Source organism: Chamaea fasciata, unplaced genomic scaffold (assembly GCF_029207755.1).
Source record: "Chamaea fasciata isolate MVZ Bird 193981 ecotype frontalis unplaced genomic scaffold, bChaFas1.0.hap1 SCAF_10, whole genome shotgun sequence".
Classification (NCBI taxonomy): Eukaryota; Metazoa; Chordata; class Aves; order Passeriformes; family Sylviidae; genus Chamaea; species Chamaea fasciata.
This window is the reverse complement of record NW_027094095.1, coordinates 15,760,910-15,786,536: the sequence shown is the minus strand read 5'-3', so window position 1 is coordinate 15,786,536 and position 25,627 is coordinate 15,760,910. Positions and strand designations below refer to the sequence as shown.

At 38.4% G+C, this 25,627-nt stretch overlaps 1 protein-coding gene across 10 annotated transcripts in view; it reads right to left on the bottom strand.

Moving 5' to 3' along the window:
• BCAR3 (BCAR3 adaptor protein, NSP family member) overlaps nt 1-25,627 on the bottom strand; it is a 94,728-nt gene that overhangs the window by 16,628 nt on the left and 52,473 nt on the right. For all 10 annotated transcript variants that reach the window (XM_066192433.1, XM_066192432.1, XM_066192431.1 and 7 more), the window contains one exon: nt 17,902-17,941. In XM_066192433.1, coding sequence (XP_066048530.1) covers nt 17,902-17,941 — 40 coding nt within the window. The remainder of the gene's footprint in view (nt 1-17,901; nt 17,942-25,627) is intronic.

Below are 25,627 nucleotides of genomic sequence, written 5' to 3'. Positions count from 1 at the left end.
GACACTGTTTGGAAGTGGTCCAAAATCTGTCATGCTAAATCCCCACATTTGGTTCAGATAAAGCCAAAATTCACATCATCTCTCTTTGTAACCTTCTGGCAAAGTATTATTTATGCAAAGCACAGCCAAGGACTGTTACGGGCACCAGACTAAAGGGGGCCACATTTCCATCCAATCTCAATTACTTCCTGGTGCTTTGCACAGCTCTGCCAGGTGACAGTGAAATGAGCCCAACAGGCAGCCTTGGAACCACCTGATTTCCTGTGGCCTTGAAGGTTTCAGGAAAAAAAGAAAAAGAGGAGAGATGGTTGTTAGGGATAAATGAGAACAGCTTTGTGAAAACTGCAGTGTGATCTAACTGAGGAAAATAGTCAAGCCCGTGCCTTTCCCAAAATTTTAGTACTTTGTTTAAAGTTTTAATAAATGTACTGAAACCATCTAAACCAAACCTATTTCAGATCTCTCCCAAATCCATCTTTTCTCCAGCACTGGAGGCCTGCTATGTTTGCTTAAGAACACCATGAATGCTGAACTGTGACTTTCTGACTGGGTAACAGAAAGACCAATCGACAGAAAATATGAAGGGGACGCTGGGGAAAGCACAGGAAATACCAAGAGCGAAGACAAAGATGTGAAACAAGGAAGAAGGGAGAGGACACACAGACAAAGGACACCAAAAATATCTGGAAAAGAGAAAAATAATGAAATTCCTCTAGTTCCAAGCCACTAGAGAGCAATCAGCTTGTTCATACAGAAAATGAATATTTTATTGTCAAAGTTCCAATTGTGGATCAATAGATAATTCACTGGCTGCACAGATCCTTTCAGTCTTTAATCCAGTGCCCTTGTGATCCTAATCAGACTGCCTATCTGGCACTATGAATACAAGCATTTAAAGATAGACAAATACGTGAATTTATAAGGTTTTTATGAGTACAGTGTGTATAATTTCACTTATAACTCTACTAACTGGCCACCAAACACAACACACTTGCATTGAGCATTTTCATGTAGAACCAAACACTCCAATATTGTTAAAAAACATTCTTGTCAGTCTTGTTTTCTCCTGTACAGAAAAGCAGCATCATTGGCCAAGGCCTTACAAAACAAAAACAGTGATTTCTGAATAGTTTGTTTTTTGTTTGTTTTTGGTGGGTTTTTTTTGCTTGTTTGTTTGTTTTTTGTTTATTTTTTTTTTTTTTTGGGAAAGAACTAACTGGAAAAAGGGAATTTCTAAACACAGGAATCCATTTTCTGATTAACTTGGAAACTGAACCATAGCTGGTGCAACGTTCTTCACAGAGGCAGCTTTCTCTAACCTTCCAGAGGGCACAAAGTTCACACAGGACTGTAGCAATGCTGTGTTAAGCAAGAGGAGGTACAGAATGGGTGATTTACTCAGAAAGATGAATTAATACAGGAAAATGGCAGTTTTGAAGCCACAAGATTTCCGCATACTTCTTTGGGTAACTGGTGACAACTTTTGAGGTTACTGATGAAAAGATAACAAATGATCATGAAAATTTTCCCCATGACTGCAATAGCTCTTTAAAATCAAATAAACTGCATCATGTGCATGTTCTCACTCTGCTGCTATGATCAACAAAAGTTCCCTGCCATTCACAGAAAAGTGGCCATTTTTTTTCTGGTTTTGGCTGTCTTAGGGTTAATTTCTTCTCAGTAGCTGGTACAGTGCAGTGTTTTGGATTCAATGTTGATAACATACTGATGTTTTGATAGTTGCTAAGTCATGTTTACCCTAAGTTAAGGACTTTATTGTGTCTCAGTGAGAAGGTGCACAAAAAGCTGGGAGGGAGCACAGCCATGACAGGTGACCTGAATTGGTGAAAGGAATATTCCACACCACAGATCATCATGACCAGTATATAAAATGGGGAATTACCTCGAAGTAGGGCCGATAGGAGTTCAGGGACAGGCTTTGACATCAGTCAGTGGGTGGTGAACAACTGTATTGGGCATCACTTGGGTTTTTTTTCCTCTTTGTTACCATTATTATTACTTATTAGTAGTATTATATTCATTTCAATTAATAAACTGTTCTTTTGTCAACCTAGAAGTTTTAGTTTGGATTCTCCTCTCCATTCCCCCAGGAGGTGGGATGGGGTGGGGTGGGTGAGGGGCTATGTGGTGCCTAGCTGCCAGCTGGGCCCAAACCATGTCAACTAATAAGCACTTGTTTAGAATGAGGGAACTAAAAAAAAAAGTCTTTTAGTACAAAGATCAGGTTAATGTTAAGTGAAGTTAATGGGAAAACTTAATTCTAGTGGATTCAACAACCATTTTTCCACTACACCACCACACTTACAACAATCCTTACATTTCTACATAACCACATTCAGAGCTAGGAGGGCCTCATTTCTGGAATACAGATCCTGAGAAATCCTAAACTGAGTGTTAGTCAAATCATAATCTCCCCCTTGGTGACCCTAGAGATTTGCATTTCCAAATGTAAATGATGTTAGCAGTTATGTAGAGGGTTCTTTTTGTTTTAATTTGAGACATATCTAAACAATAGATATTACCAAGAAGTTAAATGCATTAAATACCTACTGAAGAATATTCCCATTTCCATCCAAGAGAAGTCACTTACAGAGCACCAGTGGACCCTGTGCTATCTCCATATTTATAATAGAAGATAATCAAACTTCTACTGGAGTGTAAATATAAAATTACCATGGGAAATTGAAAAGAATTTTCTAAGACTCATCAAAACTCAAACTCAGCAACAAGACAATGGGAAATCAAAGTCTGGGGAGCTGTACAAAATTTCATAATTTTGAGCAGTTGGTCTTGTCACATCTGCCCCTCTCCAACAATAACAAATCTAACGTTGAAAAGGCAGGCCAATAATGCTGAGTGGTGATTACATGTAACTCATGTGTTATCAAATCCAACTGCCTCCACATATGTGCTGAAACTGGATATATGAAGCCTGAGGATGCCAGAGAACAGATTTAGATCATCACACACTGAAGAAATATTAAGATCTACTATCTATAAAAAGTGTTTGCAATTCACCCAAGATAAGAGATGGCACTTGCAATAAGTAGCTGCTTATGAAAGGCTTCTTATGCACGTCACATTCACAGCATTAGTACATTACTCACTAATGTGCTACATCAACGTGCTGGAGGTTATAAAACTTGGCAGCCCTGATAATTGGAGTGGCTTTCCCCTTTTGCACAGCTTCAGCTGAGGGTGAATCACAGCAGAGAATTAAGAATGAAAATACTTGAACTTGAAGGCCCTTCCCCTCTGATCATGACAACCATACTGACTAGTACTAAAAAAACCCCTGTCTTGTGGCAAACTTGTTTCATTAATTTAGACCTCTACATTTTTGAGTCACCGTTTATCACTGATTTAGTTTTAACGTACTTCTTCTCTTCCACAAAATGCAAATTTAAAGAAAAATATTTTGGCTTGGAAGTGACACGAGTCACAATTTAGAATTTTCTCTTCGCTTTCTTCTTTTTTAAACACAAACGCAAGCCCTCTTGCCTTGAAGTTTCTCTATTTCCCTCAATGTAAAAGCTGACCCTGACAGTAAAGAGCTATAAAAACCAAATGGGATCATCATGACACATCATGACTGAAGAATGAGTTGATCCAAGTTCAGATGTTCTGCACTGATCACTACCTCTTCTGGTAATGAATGGGAAAATAAACCAAATATCTGCTGTTGAGACCTCAGTTTCACACACTAAAATTAAGTGCCGCAAAACATGAGTGCTCAAGTGCTGTACTGCTTCCTGTGCTTTGGTGAGACCAAGCAAAGCACCTCTGAGCTTGGCCTTATACTGCTTTCAATTAAACTGTATAACATAACGAATTTATCACAATGCAAGAAAAAATCTGAATCTCTCAGAGGTAGCTGAGAACTTCAGCATGATTATTTATGCATCAGTCTGGTATTTCATTACATGTATAACAATTATTAAAACCAAGAATTAACTTCATCTAATTACACAAACTGATATTGCTTGATTTTAAAAACTGTAATAATAATAATACCTGATTACTTCATTTCATACTGTCTTATTGTTCACACCATCCTAGCATTTCACAGAATCCATACCATTGGGCCCCAAGCTTCAGACCTAACTTGATTTGACCACCAGCTGTTTCTATACCTACAGCCACTTTCTCTTCAGCAAATGCATCCCAGTTCCCTACCATCCAAACGTCTTCAAATAGCAGTTCATCAGATTTAACTATTGCTAAATCTGCATACTGGAACACATGCATTCAAATACATTTTAAATGCTGCAAATCTCTTTAAATAGAACATTATTTTTGAAAGATCCCAACTGTAATTTGTTTCTGCATCAAAGGTTTTATTTTTTACCTCCACAGAGCAAACACTATTAATGTTTCAGTTTAGAGAGAGACTATATGGATTAGACCAAATGGAAAGTTGCCATGACAACACCACCGTTATTTTAGGTATTAGAAATTCATGCCAAGTTAAACAAAGGGCATATGCATGGTCAAGAACAAGTTTTCTAACTGTTCTGACAGCCACCAATAAACCCCAATGTCATTTAAAAAGTTCTAGAATTGGAGAATTAAGCCTTAAAACAAGAATGAAAATAAATTACAACACAATAGAGCATCTTTAGCACCCTACTGTGATGGTAATCGCTGACATCTGTCCCAGTCAGAAGAATTCAGTCTGATCAGAATCACTTTTTCAGAGTGCCCAAAAGACTGAGCCCCACACCCCACTTTCAGAAATGGACAGTTACAAGGCTGAATCACTGAAGGTGAGAGAAGGGGACAGCTGTTCCCAACTTTTAAGAGCCTCCATCAAAATTTGAAAGCCACAGCCAGAAGATAGCAACCTTCCCATCCTTCTTCACTGCAAGTGGTCCAGGTCGTTAAAGAACAATTCACATGTTAATCTTAAATAAAAAGATTTAAAAGTTTAAAGCCTAACTCACAAATCATCAAAAGTAGTTAGATACTCCACATGACTACAATTCCCAAGTCACTTAGACACTTCTGTAAGTGTGACCCAGAATGATTATGAAGGCTGTTTCTGTACTTACAGTACATATGGAGCATTTTTGCATAAAATAAATTATGTCCCTGCCCATGGCAGGAGGGTTGGACTAGATGACCTTTAAAGAATCCTTCCAACCCAAACCTTCTGAGGAGTATATAATTTTGTGCATCTTGCAATTAAAAAATATCTAAAATAGAAGGACAAATCTAAAATTGTCTGAAGCATTTAAAACACACCTGTGCTCCTGAGCACAGTTGCCTGTGTTTTCCTTAAATAGGTGAAAAAAGTTAGGGAACCAAATGGTCTGATCAGTTAAATTCTGAAAACTAAAATTTGCTAAAATCCTCCTCAGCAAGCCCCAAGCCAGGGCATTTTAACTTAGTCCCTAAACATAAAGACAGCCAGCCTCAGGCTCATAAAACTGCAAGTTGCTTAAGCTTCTGAGACAATAGTGAATTGTGAAGGTGTTCCTCAAAAGAGAAACACTCTGTACCCAACCATGGTATAAAAACAAATATGTCTAAACAAAAACTGAAAGCATTACTGGCTAGCACACTGTAGTTGAAAAACAGCACCTACCTTGACTCTGACAATAGACTTACGATGATAAAAGCAGCAAAGTGCTGCAATCAGCATTTGAAAAACATTATAATCCTTCGGCATTTTCAGTTCTGCTGTCTGTGGTTCCTCAAGACTGCAGACAAACAGTCACTACCAGCAGTGCTCTGAGGTTCAGCAAACTCTTCAGTGTCACCACTGCCCACCAGTGCTGCTACACCCCCCTACTCACGTATCAGTCTGGGACACTTCCCACAGCTGAAGCTGACACCATCAATTCAGTGACCACTGGCACGCTGGCCTCCAGCACGCCATACAGAGAGTGCCAGAATCCTCATGTGATCTGTTTCACTCACCAGTGAAATCCTAGCTCCTCTATCTTGGTATCCCCTGGCTCAGAGATGTGTTTAAGGCATCAGCACAAGCCAAACTTCTCTTCCTGATGAGTTACAATACCTGACTGTCTCCCAGTGCTGATAAAGGCTTAATCAGTTGCTCCAGCTCAATCATGCAACATCTCTGCCTGCATCCTCAATTATACACACATAAAAGAAAAAAAAATAGAGGATGAGCAGTTGATTACTGTTTGACAACTGTAAGAACTGAGCTTCAGTAACCAAGGAAAATGATAAATCTGTTTATTTTTAATTAGGAAGCTTCTGGCAGACAGTCCTTGGAAAAAATAGCAAGAAACCAACCCTGTAAACATTGTCAGTGTCATTGCCAGGTAACCAAAGTACCTTCAGCATTTAAAACTCTCAGTGGACAGCTTTATCTTGGTGATAGTCCCATGCGATTGTACAAATCACTTCAGAAAGAAGGAACTGAATTAATGAACATGTCTGATTCGGCAAAGTAAAAGTAAGCACTACAACAAAATAAAGAGCATCAGTTTTGTTTATGCCTCTGATTCCATTCTCTTGGACAGCACAGTCCATAGCATACTGACCAGTCAGCAAACTGCTCACCAGCAAAGAATCTGCCTGACATACCTCAAGGCTCTCTCAAGAACCAGGGCAAAAAAAAGGCAAACAACCTGGGTAATTATGGTAACTGTAAGAGACAAGACATCACCTCCATAGCAGCCTAGTTAACAGATTTGATGAGAGGAAAGCAAACAGACTGGACTGTGGGGTACAAGACAACCTGTAACACTTAAGAACGAGAAACTTTGAAGAGATCAATCAATTATTACTTGGGTACTAAAAATACATAAATCACAGATATTTCAGATCTTGGATTAGGAATAAATTAAGCCCAAGGAGTGGTTAAAATGAATAGTCACAGGTCTTTTTCATCAGCAACAAGTATATTACATAATTAGGAGGACACATATTAAGTACTTATTTATATCCTGAGGTATTACTTGCAAGGTACCTCTCACCTAATAACAGAGTACTTTCTTCCCATACTGACTGAACAATGGGAAGTGCCCTCAGTGCCTGCATCCAGCAGTAGGAATTATTAATAGCAGCAGCACTGAGAAAAGACATAAAATGTGCACTGCCTTTCAAGGAAAATGGGATGGAGTGCCTATCTGAAAAGAAGAGGAAACCTCAGTGTTGATAACAAGGATATGGAAGTGTGATGTGTAAAGTTCTCTTACCTATCTGACCATGGAAGGTTTGCAGGTTCGTACCACCAGGTTAAGCACCAAACCCAGAATGCTCATAAAGGCAGCCAGACTACTTGGCCATGTGTAGGAGATGTTATGCCAGAGACTCTTCTGAGAAAAGCAAAACAATGTAGGAATAAAAGAACAGAACATTAAATGGACTGTAAAGTAATAAACCTGGCAAGAAAAGAGATATAAGATCGGCCAGAAAAGAAGCTGAAAATACTGACTTTGAAGATGAAGTCCTGCTGAAGAGTACTTTATGACAAACTCAAACAATGAATGAGTAGATAATATAATAGGAATGTGAAAGTACCCTCCTTTTCTCTTTGCACTGTGCTGCAGCACATTTTAATTTACTTTGAGTTATTTTTCCACTTTGAGGAACTCCACAGGATTGCTTTAGCAGGTGGCCAGAGAAGAGAAGGTTAAAAGATACCCTGCAAAACTTCAAACAAAAAAGCCTCAACTGTGATGCTTGTTTCTTGACCAAAATTTTCTGGTACGCTGGCAGGACATCTCACTAAGGACTGACTGTATTTTTGAAGAATGTTAATCAAAAGTTCTCATAATAATACCCTAATCCAATTTAAAACTGGAAGGGCAGGAGGGAGGGATGATAAAAAGGGAAATGAAATTGAAGACTGCATCAGTCAAGGTGTTTTTGCTTTACAGTGCTGGCAAGACTTAATATTAATATGCTGGCAAGTATTAATATCACACACTAAGGTTTCCCTAGGAATACCATAAACAGAAACTACCAAGACAAGCAACACAAACTACAGTAGGTGACAAGAAGGGCTATTAGGATGACTTAGTTATATTGGCAGCAGAAACAACTGATTTAGCAGTGTGGTGGACCACTTCTACCCTGGAAAGAATTAGAAGTTCCAAAGAGGAGTTCTTTATGGGGTTGGGAAAAAAGAGACAGGAATACTATGACCTATCAATGTGTAAACCTACACTGAAATTTAAACAAAGGTTCCCATCCATCATCAAGAATAAAACCCCCCCTTTTTTTTAAAAAAAAAAAGGAGAATTGGAGTGGCAGGTCTAATACAAATGGTAACCGCCAGATCCTTCTTTCCTGTCTGTAATGAAGTAATGAACCGAAAATTACGTATGTTGAGAGAATGCCAGAAATAATGAATCTTAAAAACTAATACTGTACTGCATTTCATACAGCAGCTGCCAATGGTTTTTATCAACAGTATAACTGATAGGAAAAATGATACTTTATTTAAATAGTAAATTTTAAATGTTTTAAAAAGTAAACGAATGGGAATTTTCTTTTTATTAAGTTAGTATGATTTCAGCCTAGATAGCTCAATGAACGGATTACAACCTTTGCCAGACACTGTGATACAGCAGTATGAAAATTAATATTACTGGAAGGAATCCCAAAGAGTATGTGAGAAACCTCTGGGTGACAGGATGGTATGTCCTGCACTGATGGCTGTCATGATTGAGGGCAGCCTTCAGGCTGCTCCAATTATGCTTCATACATAGGTAAGCTTGACACTTTAAAATACTGACTCAGAGAAACAAAGGATGGCTTAGTCACATTTTCACACTGTTGGCCTTCAGTTTTTTGCTGGTACTTTGGGTTCTTGGACTCTGCACATGAGAAACAAATCTGTTTAATATACCTTAGAAACATCGAATACAATCCTTTTGCTAAGTCATCTATTGATTTATTTTAAGTGCCCTTCAGCACCAAAAGGTCAACCATCAGTTTCATTTCTTTGTTTTCAAAGATTCTGCCTAGAACCTTAAATTATCTGATAATTCCTTCATCTGTTTCTGTGGATGGCTGGCTAGATTGTTTTTGATAACTTTGATAACCAAGCTTAATAAGAAAGGATTTTTAATAGAATCCATGGCCACACAAGTTCACACTTGAACATACATTCTGTGTTGAGCTCCTAATAGCCCATTAGGAAGAGAAATTAAGCAGTCTCTGCTAATTCCATCTGTTATTACAAAGCCTCTGAAGTTATTTAGGATATTTTCATGGTCTAGTTTAAATTACTCACTGTTCCCTTGACACACCTAAACTCCGTCCAGCTCACTCACAGCACACTGCATATGCAGGAGTTTGAGGTGTTCACACAGGATAGCGCGAACCTGCTCAAGGGGAATCTTCTTAGGCTGCTTTAATTGTACAGGTCAAACAAGAAAAAAAATGTAGGGATAATTTCTTTAGTAGAGTTTCTTTTTCTCTCATCACAAAAAAAAAACCCCAAAAACCCAAACAAAAAAAAGTGGCTTCAAGATTTTAAGTGGCTCAAGTAAAGCAACCACACTCCTTGAAAATACAAATGCTTGAAAACTCACAAGCAGTCTGAAGTTATCAAAACAGTCTCCAGAGCTACAAGAGGTTATTTTGAACCAAATACCAGTCATGGTCATGGAAGTGCTTAGAATTCACACACAGAATTATTATGATTTATGATTTCATATTAGAGAAAGAGGGGTAATTTCAGACTAAATTAGATGAGGGAATTGTTGGCTTGCCACTTTGCTTTGTGCTGTTCTATTCATTTAAGCATTCAAATCAGCCTAGCAATATTCAGTAAAACACACGTAATGCTTTACATTTCACTGCACTAAATGGAAGTAAACAATGCAGGCAGGAAGCCAGCTGTAAATGAAAGAAGGCACGGTGCACTGTACAAGGGTCAAGAGCACAAATCTGATTAGATGCAGCCCCGAGCACTGCTGCTGAGCGAGTGGCGTCATGCAGACACGTCCCCATTAGACAGGGCATGACCTAACTATGGTCTGAGTGCCTACGGCTACAAAATGGCAACTCTGGGGTTGTAATAAAGTACAACAGGAACGACATTTGAAAGAAAAAACCTAAGGAAAATCAAATAATTGAAGTCTTCAGTTGAAACATTTCTCACTCAATACATAAGAGTTTTTTCCATGACTGGTTATTTGTTCTTTTTGACGTAAGAAAAAGCCAGGAAACGGGACAACTGATAAACTATTTATCCATGCAAACAACATCTTCCCAGTGCCCACTCCTAGTTAGTTTTAGCAGTAAGCCCTGCAGATAGGGCACACCACCTCTAACAAAGCTCTGGGGGCAGATGCCTCCAAATACAGGTAGTGCCCAACTTTACAGCTGAACACTTGTTAAAGGGTAGAGTAAGTGGAAGGAAGGGGATGACAACACTGTCAGAAGGTTTACTTTTATCTGTTCCTAACTCAAATGTCTACAGTCACATAAAATCCCATCTCCCAGCTCATGTCCTACCATTCCTGTCTCAATTTTTAACAGAACTGACTCTTTCATGTTCTCTCAGATAACCTCACTTCCTGCATGCTGTTGTTGGTGCAGCTTCTGATCATAAATCAACAGACAGAGCTGCAGCTGTAATTACCCTTGTTTGCATTGCAAGGAGTGGTGTGGGAGAGGTCAGCATAATTCCTTTCTGTCGTGGTTCCGTGAGGCAGTCTGAGAAACATGCTTCAGTTGTACAAGAATAGTGAGAAAACAGAATTTGCATCTATTTAGTTTACACTGCTGCTTGAATAAATCTCTTTGAAATTCTGCCTCATATAAAAACCCAGGTTGGCAGGTACAAGAAATAAATGCCAAACCTGCTTATCAGCTTCCTACTAGGCCCTAATTTGCACTTTAAGACACCCAAATACCTTTGAGATTTATATGTTTTAGTTATAAAAGATCAAATTTTTTCAAAGTGATCCAGCAGTAGGTCTGGCTTTCCTACTGGACGCCTTCTTATTATGAAGCCACTGGCAGGTTTAATAGATCCTACCAAAAACTAGCATAAATATTCTTGAGCTCCACCTACTGTCTGCCAACTCACGTACAAACATGAAATAATTTTGTAATGCCCCATCTATTTTTCCTTCAATTTGTTCCTTGGATTGGGAAAAAAAAAAAAATGAAAAGGCATGAATTTCCTTTTCTTTCAGAATTAGTTCACAGTTCATGGGTAATACTTTCTTCTCTTTGCTGCTGACTTAGCTGTCAATAGTCTAACTAGCTTTGCTGGTCAGCATACCAGAGTTGTCTTGCATAGAAAAACAAGGCATCAAGACAATTGTTAACGCCAGACTTTTGTTTTTGAAAGTCTCCCCAGCCCTGTCAGAGTAAAGTGTTTGTTTGTGTGAGATTTAAACCAATTCTAAAAATAATGAAAAGATGAAAAAAATGTGTTATTTCTCCAGGGTAATTGGATACCTTTAAAATATCAGCTAATTATCTAAAACTCCTGAACACCCTAAAACACTTCCCTTTTATACAAAGGATGCATATTTTGGATGCGTAGCACTCAGAAAGAAAACTTACAAGTCACTTGGGCTCTCTCAGAGTTTGGCTTTTCAAAAGTCTTTCAATGTTTTACTAACAAAAGGATTAGAGGGCATGGAGGCAAACGACCTGTAGGTATTCTAGACAGCCAACATAACATTATGCTCCATTATTTGTGCAGATGCTTATTTTCTATAAATATCCAACATACAAAAACGTCAGGCCAACCTGCTCCTTTGACAGCACTTATCAGTAGATGACATCCCAACTGAAACATCCCAATGCTCCTTCTGCTGCCCTCTCTGCAGGCTAAACTATCTCAGTGTGTCTCCAAAAAAGAGGCAAGACAGACACACACAATGTACCAGTCTTATTCTAATTATTATCTGTAAACACAGCTCTGAGAGATTAGCTTTACCTCCCTAGGCTTTATCAGTAAGAGGACCCAAAATGCTTTAAAAAAATCATCAACATCTGCTCTCCACACATTATATACTCACTCCCCCTTGTGGCTCATGAGCTTACAGACAGTGAAAGATCAACAGTAAGGTGTTCCATGGAGTTCAATATAAACATTTTCATGTCCCTGACAGCTTTTGCTATTAGTCCATCTTCAAAACCATGAAAACTAAAAAACAACCCTTCCCCCCCTTCCCCCGCCGCCTCTTTCTCTGAAATATAAATGCACATCCCCATGTACCCATGTTTGATTTCACTGACACGGACATTTTGACTTGGGTATATGATCAAAAGGCCAGACTGGATGGGGCCCTGAGAAACCTGGTCTAATCAAAGGTGCCCCTACACAAGGCAGTGGACTGTCACGAGATATTTTTTGAGGTCCCCGCCAACCCAAACCATTTTGTGATAACTGCCAGCATTTGAGAACGACTGGGATTAATATGTTGGAGAAAACAGGTCATTAGTTTAAATCCAAGTTTCAAAAGATCACTAGAGATTAAATAAGACCTATTTTTTGTACCCCAGGACTTCTATCCCATGCTTCAGACTCAGATCTTTCCAGCTTATATTTCTCATTGGCAAATCAGACCTGATAGTAGTTACTGATCCTCTACAAAGGTATTGAAAAGGTCAACTAAGTAGCTACTGCAACTAGTATTACTATTGGTGCCAAAGAAATTGGAGCAAAGTAATTTTATAGTTTTCAACTCAAATATCACTGCATGTAGTGGTTTTTGAGGACTCTAGACCAGACCATCACTTGAGAGTTAATGAGTAATAACAGAAGGTGTAGACAGACATTAACTGGGTCAAATCCATGGTAGGATAACATATAAGATTAACCATTAACATGCAAAGAGAGGATGCTTGCTGGTCTAAGAATTATCAGCATTTTGTTATTTACGAAAGCACCCTCAGCATTACAGAAGATGCTCCCATAAGTAAAATACCCTGAACTCCATTTCAGCATCAGGAGGGGGGAAATGCAAGAATGCGACAGGAGAGGGGAATGCACTGCTAAAAGACTTCACAATGAAGGCCAGAATAATTGGAAAGCCACTATCCACTTGACTCAATTCATACAAGGATTATCAGTCACAAAGAATAAATATTCCTCCTCGCAGTACACTGACTTCCCTTACCCCTGACCCACAAAACCCCAAAACCTCAACCGACCAAAAGAACTCACAAACCCCAGCAACCACAGAAAAATCCAGATCTTAGAGCTAACCAAGCCCTTCAAGAATTGGGGGCTGGGAAAGAGCAAATAGCTCCTAACAGGAACAGGCTAACTTGAGGTTCCCTGGGGAAACATGAACGAGGACAGTAGACTGAAAGTGCATTGTCTTGCAGAGCTGTAAAATCATACTTCCTGCACAATTTACTGCAAACGCCAGCTCACATTTTATTCATCACTTTGCAGCCAACACATGACAGAACTGCTGACTCAACCTTATAGTCAGAGACCAGCCTGCTGGTCAAACAAAATTCAACATAAGAAAATACTGAAACTTGGGTGTTATATTCCACCACTAATTATGAATAACTGCATTGTATTGAATAAGATAAAATTTCTTTAATTCCAAATGAACAGGCCAAGATTCTCACCACAGTTTCAGGGGCATTAAATACTTGAGAGCTGCTGAATTTCAGTAATATATGTAACTCCTTAAGTTTTTTTTCTTTTTTTCTTGGGCTGATGAAAGCTTTTAGGAACAATTATCATACATATTTAAAGAAAGAGTTGCCCCTTTTAAGGAAAGGGCAGACATTGTAAGAAACAAACCTAGTATAAGGCTGAAAAAAAAAATTCTACCCCCAGAAATTTTACTATCACCAGAACAGGACTAAAAGTAAAAGACAAGATGCTCTGTCCAACTTACTGCAACAGCACAAACTTATCCCACTAGAAAATGAAATATAGGTTATGAATAGAAGACAGCGGGACAAAACCAACCAAAAAACCCAAACCCAAACAAACCCCTCCCACCCAAAACAAAAACCAAACCAAAACCCAAACAAACAAACAAAAACCCCACCCCAAACAAACAAACCCACCCCCAAACAAACAAACAAACAAAAACCCAACAAAAAAACCCCCAACCCAACAAACAAAATCCCCCAAAACCAAACTTCTACATGCAAAATATCACAATTTAGGAAAACTTTTCTCACAGTAACAATTAAAAGATCATTAGACTAATCTAGTTGGGGAGGTAGAGCAGATTATTTTGGGATCATAAGGAATCTCTTTTGTCGGCAGTTTTGGACAAATCAGAACATCTATTCTAACAATCTCAGGGACACCCTGACAAAAAAATTTCTCAAGTTCCCTCTAGGAGCTAATTTTATAAATTAATGACAGGGAGGAGGGGAAAAATCACCCCCATTCTGTGCCTCTTGAGAAAAAGCAACCAACTTTCAACGGTCAGGCTCCTACCAGAGTTAAAAAGAATTTATTTTGAAACGTGATTTGAATAACCATGACTCGATTAAAAATATCCAGTCAAGTGTTTATTTTCCAGCAGAGGGCAGTGCACCACCAGCAACCATCCATCGAGCTTCAAACCTAAGGTTTCATTGAGATCGAAGATTACTTGCATTTAACATTAGACTGGTTCTCACAGAACCTTAGATGTCTGAATTACACAGCTTGCATACAAGAGGCAACTGCTGTGGAATGATGTTTCTGAAGCTCCTCTTCCTGCTAGGCAGAGAAACATAAAAAAAGAGAAAATGTCTCTGTCTGCAGCCTCACTGACATCACCGATGATCTTTGAGTTGGATGACAAATCCATAGTGACAGAGATGTGTAAAGTCCAAGTTGGCCACATAGGCATACTGCTTCTCTCCTCAAAAAACCACATTCCATCTGTCAACTGCACCTTCTGTGATACTCTTGCCCTTGCTGCTGTTGCAAAATGTGTGGAGAAGTCCTTAAACCACCCCAGAGACTCAGAAAGAACCTCCTGATCATGTGGTGACTTAGCGTCAGGCATTGCTCCCAGCTCTGCTACTTAATGCTGTCAGACAAGGCAGAAACCCAACAAACTTTCTGCTCACAAGTCCCAGCTCGCATCTCAACGGGCAAGTCTCTGCAGGAGTGTGATACACAGCATGAACAGGAATACATTGGACTTGGCAAGTTTTCCAGTGAGGTGGGGATTTCTCTAATATATTTCCATGTCTAAAAAAGGCTGCCTGTAAGAAAATTTCACTGTCATCAGGAAAAATTGTTTCCCAAACTGTGGCTACATGTCATGCTGACACAGATTTTTTCCCCTAAACTTTCCTAAACTTACATACACACATATAAACTTTACTTTTGATCACACTCTTGCCATAGTATCTTCAGCCAGTAGGATTGTGAGAGTCAAACACCCACACCTATACTGGATTGGCATCCACAATATTATGAATTTGCGTAATTAACTATACAAACTGCATCAATGAATCTCATAACCTGATCTAAGTTCCCTGAAGTTGAACTAAACCCACACAATATTGTCTTATCTTGCAAAGCTAAAGATAATGATCAACACACTGGAATGTCATCAGAATTTTATTTTCAGTTGCACTACCCAAACTCATGATGAATAACAGTAATTTCTATGACAGTTTGCTTTCCAACAAAATCAAGGAAGAGTAAAAGTAGGGAGAAAAACTAACACTGTGAGGCTGAGACGAACAAGAACCCTACAGCAGAACTTCACAAGAAACTCCTTTCTGTAGCTGTAACTTCCTTAAACCAGCAACAGTTTTTTCAAGTCTGAATCTAAATATAAACTTCCCTCATGACCATGCTGAGCAGTCATAAATTTTGCAATTTTTCCACTAATGGAATACAACTCCAAAACTTCAGGCCACAGTAGTATTCATCAACTCACTGCTGATATGTGTTTCTGTAATTATTAAGCACTATTTCCACAGGAAATGCTTGAAAGGTTTCCATGAAAGGAGGAGAGAAATCTTTGTTTTTTTCTTTTCACCCTGATATAGCTTCAATGATTACAGCACAGATTTCAATAAAAAGATCCTGAAGTATTTATAGTGAATAGGAATGAGACTGAAAGCTATCTTTAGTTCACATGAATTTGATCAAAATGACTCACAAAAAGTTCTCTGACACACTCTAATCTGCCGGCACTTGATTCTCTCTCCCTTGCTGCAGGAATCTGTTCTGTGCATGTGCAGACTCAGGGTGTGGGAAGAACCTGCAGAGGCTAGCAATGGATCTATTATTTGGTTCATAAAACTTGTAAAAATCTCACAGAATGTACAACGTGCTATTGTGTCCCTGAATCTCTTTCATGACTTGGGTAGCAGCCTGACTCAAAGCAGTCTGGCCTGTTTTCACTTCTACCATGAAAGGTTTTTTTTGAAAGAGCCATTTAACTGTGACCATGGTTTCAGCAGCACTGTGAATACAAAAGAAGAGTTGAAGCCATATGGACACTTCAGTATACTCAGACTTCAGCAAATCAGTACATTTTTCCCCCCTTAGAACTTGCTTTTGCATAATTAGCTCTCTTTATGTACTGAATGAATTAATACATCAATATTCAAGATGTAGTAAACTGCAACTTGTGGGCAATGTAATTTAAAGAATTAGAAACCACAGTCCATCTACAGAGAATATTCTCTTTAAAAAAATCTATAATCAGTATTTTCTGTCTTGTATCTTGAGCAGAATAAAACAGCAGAAAAAAAACCTTATTTTGCCTTTCCTCTGTTCAGAGTATTTCTAAACACAAGAACTTATTTATATTACTTTCAGTCACCAGATTTCAGCAAGGAAAGTTTTGTTAACAAATGTGAAATTTACCAAGAATTGTAATCTACACCTTTACAGACAAGAATGTTTTGGGGAGTTATATTTATTAGAAAGCAATTTCTGCATATTTTTCGAAGTTGTAGTTTGAGATTTCTTGTTTAGAGTTCCTGTTATAACACCACTGAACTAGGGTCCAAACTCGCATTTCACTAAAGGTAGGGATATAGACAGGAAAAACTGAAAAAGGAAGGGGAAGAGAAGGGATTGGTAACCCTGGTATTCTTCCTCATAAGTCTCCTTTCCCCAGGCTTTCCTCTTCAACATCAAAGTTTAAATAACTAAGCTGAGCACCACTGCTATTGACAAGAGTCCAAGACAAGCTTCTACTAGAAAAGCTGAAAAGACCAGAAACCACATTTATAATACAGAACTTGCTGCAACAAGACAAGACACACATATTGATGAATTGGCACATGATACCTCTGCCTTCTACTTAGTCACATTATTAAAACTGTAGTAGCATACTCGGTACAGTACAGTGTGAGATTCAGAGTAAACTGAATTAAATACAGCAATTAACACATCCACAACTTTGTTGCCTCTGGCATCCCCTCTTCCACAGCTCTCTTGAGAAGGCTTTTGACCTTCTCTTCTCTACCATATCCCAACTTCAGGCTGGGATTGAGGCCAGGGACCTCACAACACCGAACTACCTGCTCAGAGCAAAAATCCAGCAGCAGTTCTGAGTCTCCTGTGGCAGCCACTTTCCCAGCCACTTTTTGGACCAGAAGTGAATTTTTACCTGTAATTTTAGTAAGTATAGTGCTAGAACTGCAAACCTAAATTTGACATTTTTATAGTATTTTCAGGCATGTTTCTTTACTTCCCCAGAAATCCATAAGCAAAAAATACAGCTTCTTTTAATCTGCTAACCAAAGCAAGAATTTAGGCAGTCACCATGTAACTGTACAGAAGCCCCACATAAAAATGAAACCTACACCCAAAGTACAAGTATGTCACTGAAGCTTTAAGACAACAATCTGACATGTATATTTAGTTTCTCTGTATCAAAAGATAGACAGCTGCACTATTTGCCTACAAATGACTGGAAATGCTCTGTCAGTGCTGGGCATAGACCAAAGAAAATATTTTGAGGGTAAGAAACAGTACCTTACCTTAACATATTCCAATGTAGGATCCAGAATATTCTGATCTCTGTAAGAAAATGGTACCAGGACAGAAGGACAGACAGAAAAACAAACAAAAAAATGGTCAGTCCAAATATAACCTCATACTGAAGAGATGCATTCATATGAGCAAAATGCTACTAGGTCACATTAAAATCCTTGTTAAAAGTTGTGTTTTAAAGCTTGATAGCCTATGCTATCTAATTTTTAACAAATATATAAATCACTGATTTCTTCTAGAAGGACAGGTAGTGGAGCCAATAGTATTTAATTTGAGAAATAAAATTAATTATACCATTTTAAGCAAAAAAAAAAAAAAATTGAAATTTCAACAGATAGCTGAAATACTTACTTGCCACCTAAAATATTTGAAATATATGCAAACGAGAGCTCTCCCAATGGCTTTTGAATTTATTTTTTCCCTTTCATGTTTTCCCATTTAAGCTACTGCCTCTGATAGCACTGTCAGTGCACTGCTTACAGGAAACAGAATGTACTACATTAACTCTCTATAAATACAAAGCAAAAGTTCTCAAAATAATCCTAATTCCAGCATCACAATTATTTGAAACCCAGATAATCAAGTGATTGCCCTAATCTAAAAATAAAAATCTCATCATAGGTTTTTTATACAGACAGATGGCAAAGGGCACAGAAGCCTAACTGAAGAGCCTTGCACTGTTACAACTCTTTCCATAAAATATATGGGGTTTTTATTTCTATTTCAAAGAATTTTCTACATTTCTTTTTATTTGAGAACTAGGAGGTTAACAGAGTTTGCAGTACATGACTGGATGTTTCCTACTGAACCTACAGAACAGGGATGACACACATGGTACTGCCCTTAACTACAAACATGTAACAGGTGCAATGAAAACTGTGCAAACTTAAGAGAGGGAAACAGGCACTTGTTACAGCAATCAAGTTTGCCACATGGACAACAGATCTCTATCAATCTAGAAACAGGATCCTTTTTGGTGGAAGCTGTTGTGAAGATGTAACACTAGAAACCTAATAAGCAGCTTCAGAAATGTAGAATTTGGGTTACACTGGAATTAATCATTCCAGAAAACAGTCTGAATCTCTGAATTCCCTGTGCTGTTTTGAATGTAACTGCATTTCATCTGAAACTATGTTATTATTGTATACTCAATTTTTAGTCTGGTTCTCTAACAGTTTTTAATCCAGAATATCAGAATACTGAGCCTTCCCCATAAAATGATGGTGCTCAACTGTTCAGGCTGTATAACGTGTTGCTGTTTCACGTTATCTCAGTATTTATCAAAGGTCAAATTACATTCTCAACTGCTGTTTAAAAGAATAAAAAGCTGGAAAACTCAATGGAAATAGAATTTGGACCATTTGAAACTTTTTTCCTACGCAATATAGAAAGAAGGGTCAGCTTGATAACTATTTGAGCATAATGCATGTACAAGCATAATAGAGAACACAGGGGTGAAGCACAGAGGAAAAAGAAGAGAAAGCTTCTAAACAGAAGAGATGCTTTCCTTCTCAACACTTTGCAATTTGATTGGGAAAAACAATTCCCATTTTTAATCAGTTCAGCAAAGTCATTAAGCATGCCTGAATTCTTCTCACATTCAAATGATCTGTGGGAAGTTGTTCCAGTACAAAATGCTCCTGAAAAACTTCACAGTTTAGTTCTTCAGTTGCCTGTGGAATCTTTCAGGACAAAGGGTCTACCAGCACTGCATGTGCAACACACTCTGACAGAACAACCCTGCTTCCCCTGGCAGTGAGCATGTCTTGTTACGGTCCGCACTGACAACCTGCACTCCTGCAGACTCCACCGTTCCCAACTTCTGCTACAAGGCAAATGACCTCTAGGATAGATCAAGCCAAAGCAAAATGAAAGAGGGAGAAAAGCTTTAAGACAAAACAGTTTATTTACTGGTATATAAAGCAGGACATCCAGAAGAGAGCAGAGGAAGAAGCGACCTGCATTCCTTTCAGCATCCACATGACAAAAGTGCTTTGAAAATGTTTGGCTTTGGAAAATGGATGGTGTAACAAGTATCTTCACAAGTACTGTACTATTTTATCTGGTAAGCTGACCCACAACAAAATGTACAAATCCCTGCAAGTCACCCTGAGTCATACAGAAAGATGTTCATGTTGGAGCACTATTCATCTCAGCTACCTGTCTCCAAGCTGATCTACTCCTTTCTCTGCCCATCTTCCCTTGTTATCTAAGCCTCCATCTTTGTGCAAATTTTTAAAAGTTATTTTCAAGGAATGGTAACTTTCATTGATGTGCAGTAACTAATAGTAAAGATTAACTACTGCCTTTTCCTATAATTTGATTCCACCACAATACTATCACATTACATGCAGAAAACCAGATTAAGCAGTTGGCCCAAATAACTAGAAGGTGATCAAATAAAACTAACTCCTGAATTCAGTTCTCAGACAGCAATGACGATGTTTTTTTATGCCATGTGCTCCCACTGAAGGAAATCCATATTGTCATGAAGTTAAGAAAAATATAAGGAATATTTTTTTCCTTTCCATTTTGCCTCTCAAAAAATCTTAATAAAAAATGATGAACCTACATCCTCACTTACTATATTAGAACATCTGTAGAAAAAATGCTTTCAGGTCAGATAGCAGGTTCTGCCATCTCTCAGAAACAATTTAACTGAAGATTTGTTTCAGTAATACTAAATTCTTGTCTCTAATCAGTTTTTATTACCTTTCAAATAGTGCCAATGTTTGTCTTCATAAAAGGCTGTATTCATTTGCACCTGTTTACCTGCAAAATTTATGTATTAGAGTCTGCACATAAGTCAACCTGTCCTGTGTAAACTGTGGGCTCACAGATCGGATTTTATTATGCATTTTGGTTGCCTAATAATCAGATAGGACCTACTTCCACTCAGATAAAAAGCATATTTAATACAGAATGATGTCCCTGGAACAGAGAAGTATTCAGAAGACCTCAAACTGAGGTAAGTATGCAGTAGGACACACAGTATTGGCCTCATGCTCTTTCTGTACCCATTCTGTCATGGAAGAGGATTTAAGAGAGGGGTGCAAGCAGACTCCCACATCTCTTTTGGGTATTGCTATTGCTGCCACTTCTTGCTACCACCTCATTTTTTTGACAAAAATCCCTTTCCAGCACGTTTTTACTCATAGGAACAAAAAAGAAGAAAAATAGCACCTGACTTGCTACATGTAATTAAGCCATTCTTCTGAGCTGTGTAAATCCTCAATTGCCTCCTACACACGCACAAGGTTTGTGTAAGTGTAAACACTCCTCCAGTAATATCTGACCACTAAAAGAAAGCATCACAATCTCAGCCCTCATGATTCTGAGGCTTTTCCTAGCCAGAAACACATTCTCTCTAGAGACTGACATCTGACAACCCCTTTTTCAATGCTGGCTGATCTTGCAGACATACAACCCTTTAATCTCTCCCTAGTAGTCCTTGGAAATTATCTCAATTTCTTTTCACTCCAGTTTCAAGATTCTTATCAAGATTCTTATGTGCTTTTTTTTCATGTATGGGTTTCTTGCTGATACAGCCAAGAAAATACACAGAGTTTGCAAGCAAATGTGGAGCTTCAGCAACCCCAGAAAAAGATGAAGGCAAGGAAACAAAACAAGTGAAGTTGCTCTTTTGCTTCCCTCTTCTTCTCCCCACAGCAACATTTGTTGCAACAATGAAGAGTTTGGTGTCACACTGGTTGCCATTGACTATCTATGAGCAAGTAGTGATACATTCGACCACTATGAGAAACAACATAACTTCCCTGAAAATAGGAATTATCATTGTATGAGGTCCTCTTCAAAATAAAACTAGAGCTGATTGAGATGAGAAAAGGGGATGGAATTCAGCTGTTACTGGATGGTATTTCTCTGCTTCCCAACACCTCTAAATGACAGTGAAACGTGCGGGGAGAATTAAAAGATTAAAAAAAAAAAAAAAAGAAAAAAAAAGCGCTCTTTTGAAGTTGTCACCATGAACTGGCTAAAATGAAGAAAAAAATCACTATAAGCAACTTGAATCATACATCTGGTATGACAAACTAAATACTGTCATACTGCCAATTTAAAATCCTGCATGGGTTTGAAGACAATGAGCAACCAAACATGAAAACTGGGTAAAGAAAACTTTAACATCCTGGTAACTACTCACTCTTCTAAAAGATTTGATAAAATTCTTACATACTCACAATCAATGATGGAATTGAAAAACCAAATCCTGGCATTCAATCCCAACATCCATTGTTCAGTTCAGAGGGTGCTGGACAATAGCCAGAATCTCAGTAACTCACACATCATCTGTTTTTCAGACTCTGAGGTTTGTCCAATAATTCCCTATAGGACTGCTTCAATAAAAAAGTCCTTAAGCAGAGATGCTGTAATCTTTAGCAGTTTGATTCCATGAAAACCCCCACCTTTCTAACATTGCACATTACCTCCTCTCATCATTGGTGCTATAAAAAATCCTGCAGCCCTTTATGCACTAAGCCATGTGAAGTTTCTGTGTTTTCCAGGCCCTTGGCATCCTCACAGAACAATCAGCTACAATTATAAATCAGCAGTGATAACTTTAACAAAATTTAAATGTGGGCAAAACAGTATCATCAAGTTGCCTGAATCCTCCCTATCATTCAACTCCCATATAAATACTCTTACAGTGGTGGAAACTGCTGAGTGGCCCTGAGTCAGCTTTGTGCTACTTCACACTTTTATAGCTGCACCTGTGGGAAAAACATTGGGACACACTGCCAGTATTTGATGTATGAAAACATAGTTGTCTGTTTATTTTAAAGTGACTTTTCCTGGAGTCATTTTCAAAAGCATCTCCTTTCTACCCCATTGAAAGAGAAATCATGAGAACCATCTTCTGAATAGTTCCAACAGCAATGGTGCCAATGCCAAATCTGAGTAAAGACAATCGAGGCTCAAAGGGAGCTGGAGACCCTGAAAATGTACCAAGCTGTTGCATGGCTGCTAACACAGACAGAACTGCTGTAAAACTACCAGAAGGGATCACATGCCTTCCTCAGTTTGTGTCTTTGAAATCTCTCCATCTCTACTACAATTTTTGAAGTACACACTACTTAAGTATGAAGGTGCAAGCTGGAGCACGCTGGACATGGTATGTCTCAGTATATGTAGCACAGACTGATTTTATTTGTACTGCAAACTAGAGTAAAAGATCCACTGATTTTACCGCCTAGCACGTTCTGCTTCACACACACATTTCTGCTACATTCCTAAGGGCATTCCACCCTTCTGCCTACAGCTGCACAGCACCATGGACATGACTCATTCAAACACCAGTGGAAAGAAGTGCAAACTGCTCTGACTAACTGTGTGACGACCTGCAGTGCACACAAGAACAGCAGGGACAATAATTAAAATCCAAGAAGAAATGCAATGTACTTTTCCTTGAATCAAATGAAATCTCAACTTACTCCTATTTGTTCCAAATGCCCCAACAGAGATAATGTTTCAGCAATTTACTTCTACCACTTCAATCTGCATCCCTCCAACTTACTCCAGTTTACCTACTGCAGCAGAAAAATCTACACCATTTTTCTACCTTTTCCAGAAAAAATTCTGTTTCTGCACCACACACAGTACCAGTCTCCAGAACCAGTTCAAAAGCTCAGACTACACACCTCCATTCTTTTCCCTCTATTTTCCTTAACATTTAGGCCTACCAAAGCCAAAACTCTGTCCTTCAAAGCCCTGCTTAAATATTTTATTCCACGACCTATTCTATGAAAGTAGTGGTTGGGGAGCAAGACTATTGCTTATCCAAAACAGAGACTGTTACTACAAACTTGTTTAAAGATGAGCTGTTGCCTGTTGACTTATGCCTTTAGATGGCAACTCTTTACAGTGAGTGTTTTAGTTGCTGTGCAGTTTTCCTGAATCCAGTGCCACAAAATTTTAAGCGTTCAAAATCAATACAACCTTACAAAATGAATACGCATATTCCAAAAAACCACTGACAAATGTTCAGTAGAATGACAGTCTCCATTAATTAATCTGAAATGCATCTAATTCTAGGTTCACTTTATCCACAAAATATGGTTTTTCACCTGGCTAATACGTCTTTCAGGAATGCGTATTTGGACTGCAGCACAGGAATGCTAATACTTGGCTTTAGCACTGAAGAAGACGATAATGGGAGGAAGAATTGTCCTCCCTGTCTACTCCCTTAGCCCACTTTAAAAAGCTCATCACATCAGATCCCCCTCTGCATTGGATATGGCAAGTAAGAATTAGGAATACACTCACCTAACATTTAACTACTATCTAGAGTGTAAAAGGGACAGAAAGGAAAACAAATGCTCACATATGAACAGGAGGCAGGATGAGGAAGCAATATAGCACTTGGTACCACTGAATAGGGCGCTCCATAACACTCACAAAAGAGAACAGAAAACAGCAGAGCCAGGGAAGGGACTTAGGGTGAAGTGGAAGGAGTAATTCAAGAAACTTTCCACTACATACAGTGTCCTCTGCTCAAAGAAGAAACAGCCATAAAAATTAGAAATTTTCAGGAAGTTTTTGAAAAATAACACTGACTAATTTTGATAGAGGCTTTGAGAGGTTTGGGCTCAAGTTTACCTGACAAATTTTTCATTAACAATAAGGTCATGATCCCCCAATTAATTTCAAACAACGATACAACTGTGTTCATCCCATAAGAAACTTCAGTTCCTCTGCTCAGAAGCTGAAGGACTGTAGTTTAATTCATCTCTGATACTGGAGAGATGGTCTCTTTTTGAGATATTTCATCCTGTTTTCCTCATTTCCCTCTCTGAAGATGCCACATGGGCAGATTTTCAAAATCCCATTAAAATCAAAAAGTGAAGTATTGGTTCTGCACATTATGACCCCCAAGCAAAGAAAGTGGATGTGAGCATCAAATGGGAACAAAGGGATGAAGCAGAACTTCAAAACAGAAGAATCTCAACCCAACAATGGAGAGAGGGGCTAAAAAGAAAAGGTAGACAAGCCAAACCAGAAAGAACTCCTGGAGTTAAAGGATAAGAGGATTTGATACTGAATGTAAGCAGATAACATTAGCTATTCTCTGCTTATCCAACACAGCATTCCTTTTACCACAAATATCTACTAGCTTTAGTGGGTAGCTCTGCTCTACCTCTGAGACAGCAGAGATCTGCAGGTGCTCACGTGAACAGGACACATCAAGAGAAAGAATGGGAAAATCTGTGGCAAAAAGCATGAAGTACTGGCAACATCTAAGGAATTCTTCCATTTGAAAAACCTGTGCATGGAAGAAGTTAATGAGATATTCAGTAGCCCCAAATTCAACATCCTCGAGTTACTAAGGAAACAACCACACACAAACAGTTTAGTTCAGGTTTTTTTTAAAAACTCACACTAAGAGGTAGTTTCAGGCATTACACCAAAACCATGACTGTTTTTACTTTCAAAATTTTGTGCATTTATAAAAATTCCTCCCTACCTTATCATAAAATTTAAAAGGGAACCAAGGTATTGGTGTTCCTGGTAATCTTGGAAATATTTTCACATTTGAAGAACTACACTGCATTTTATAAACCAAAAAAACCCAGTATTACTCACTTTCCTGTCCACTGGAAACATATAAAATATTTATTTTACTTGATATTTTAAAATCTTGATAAAAATTCTTTGTAATTTTCAAAGTGCACCTAATCATACAAGTATACACACAGT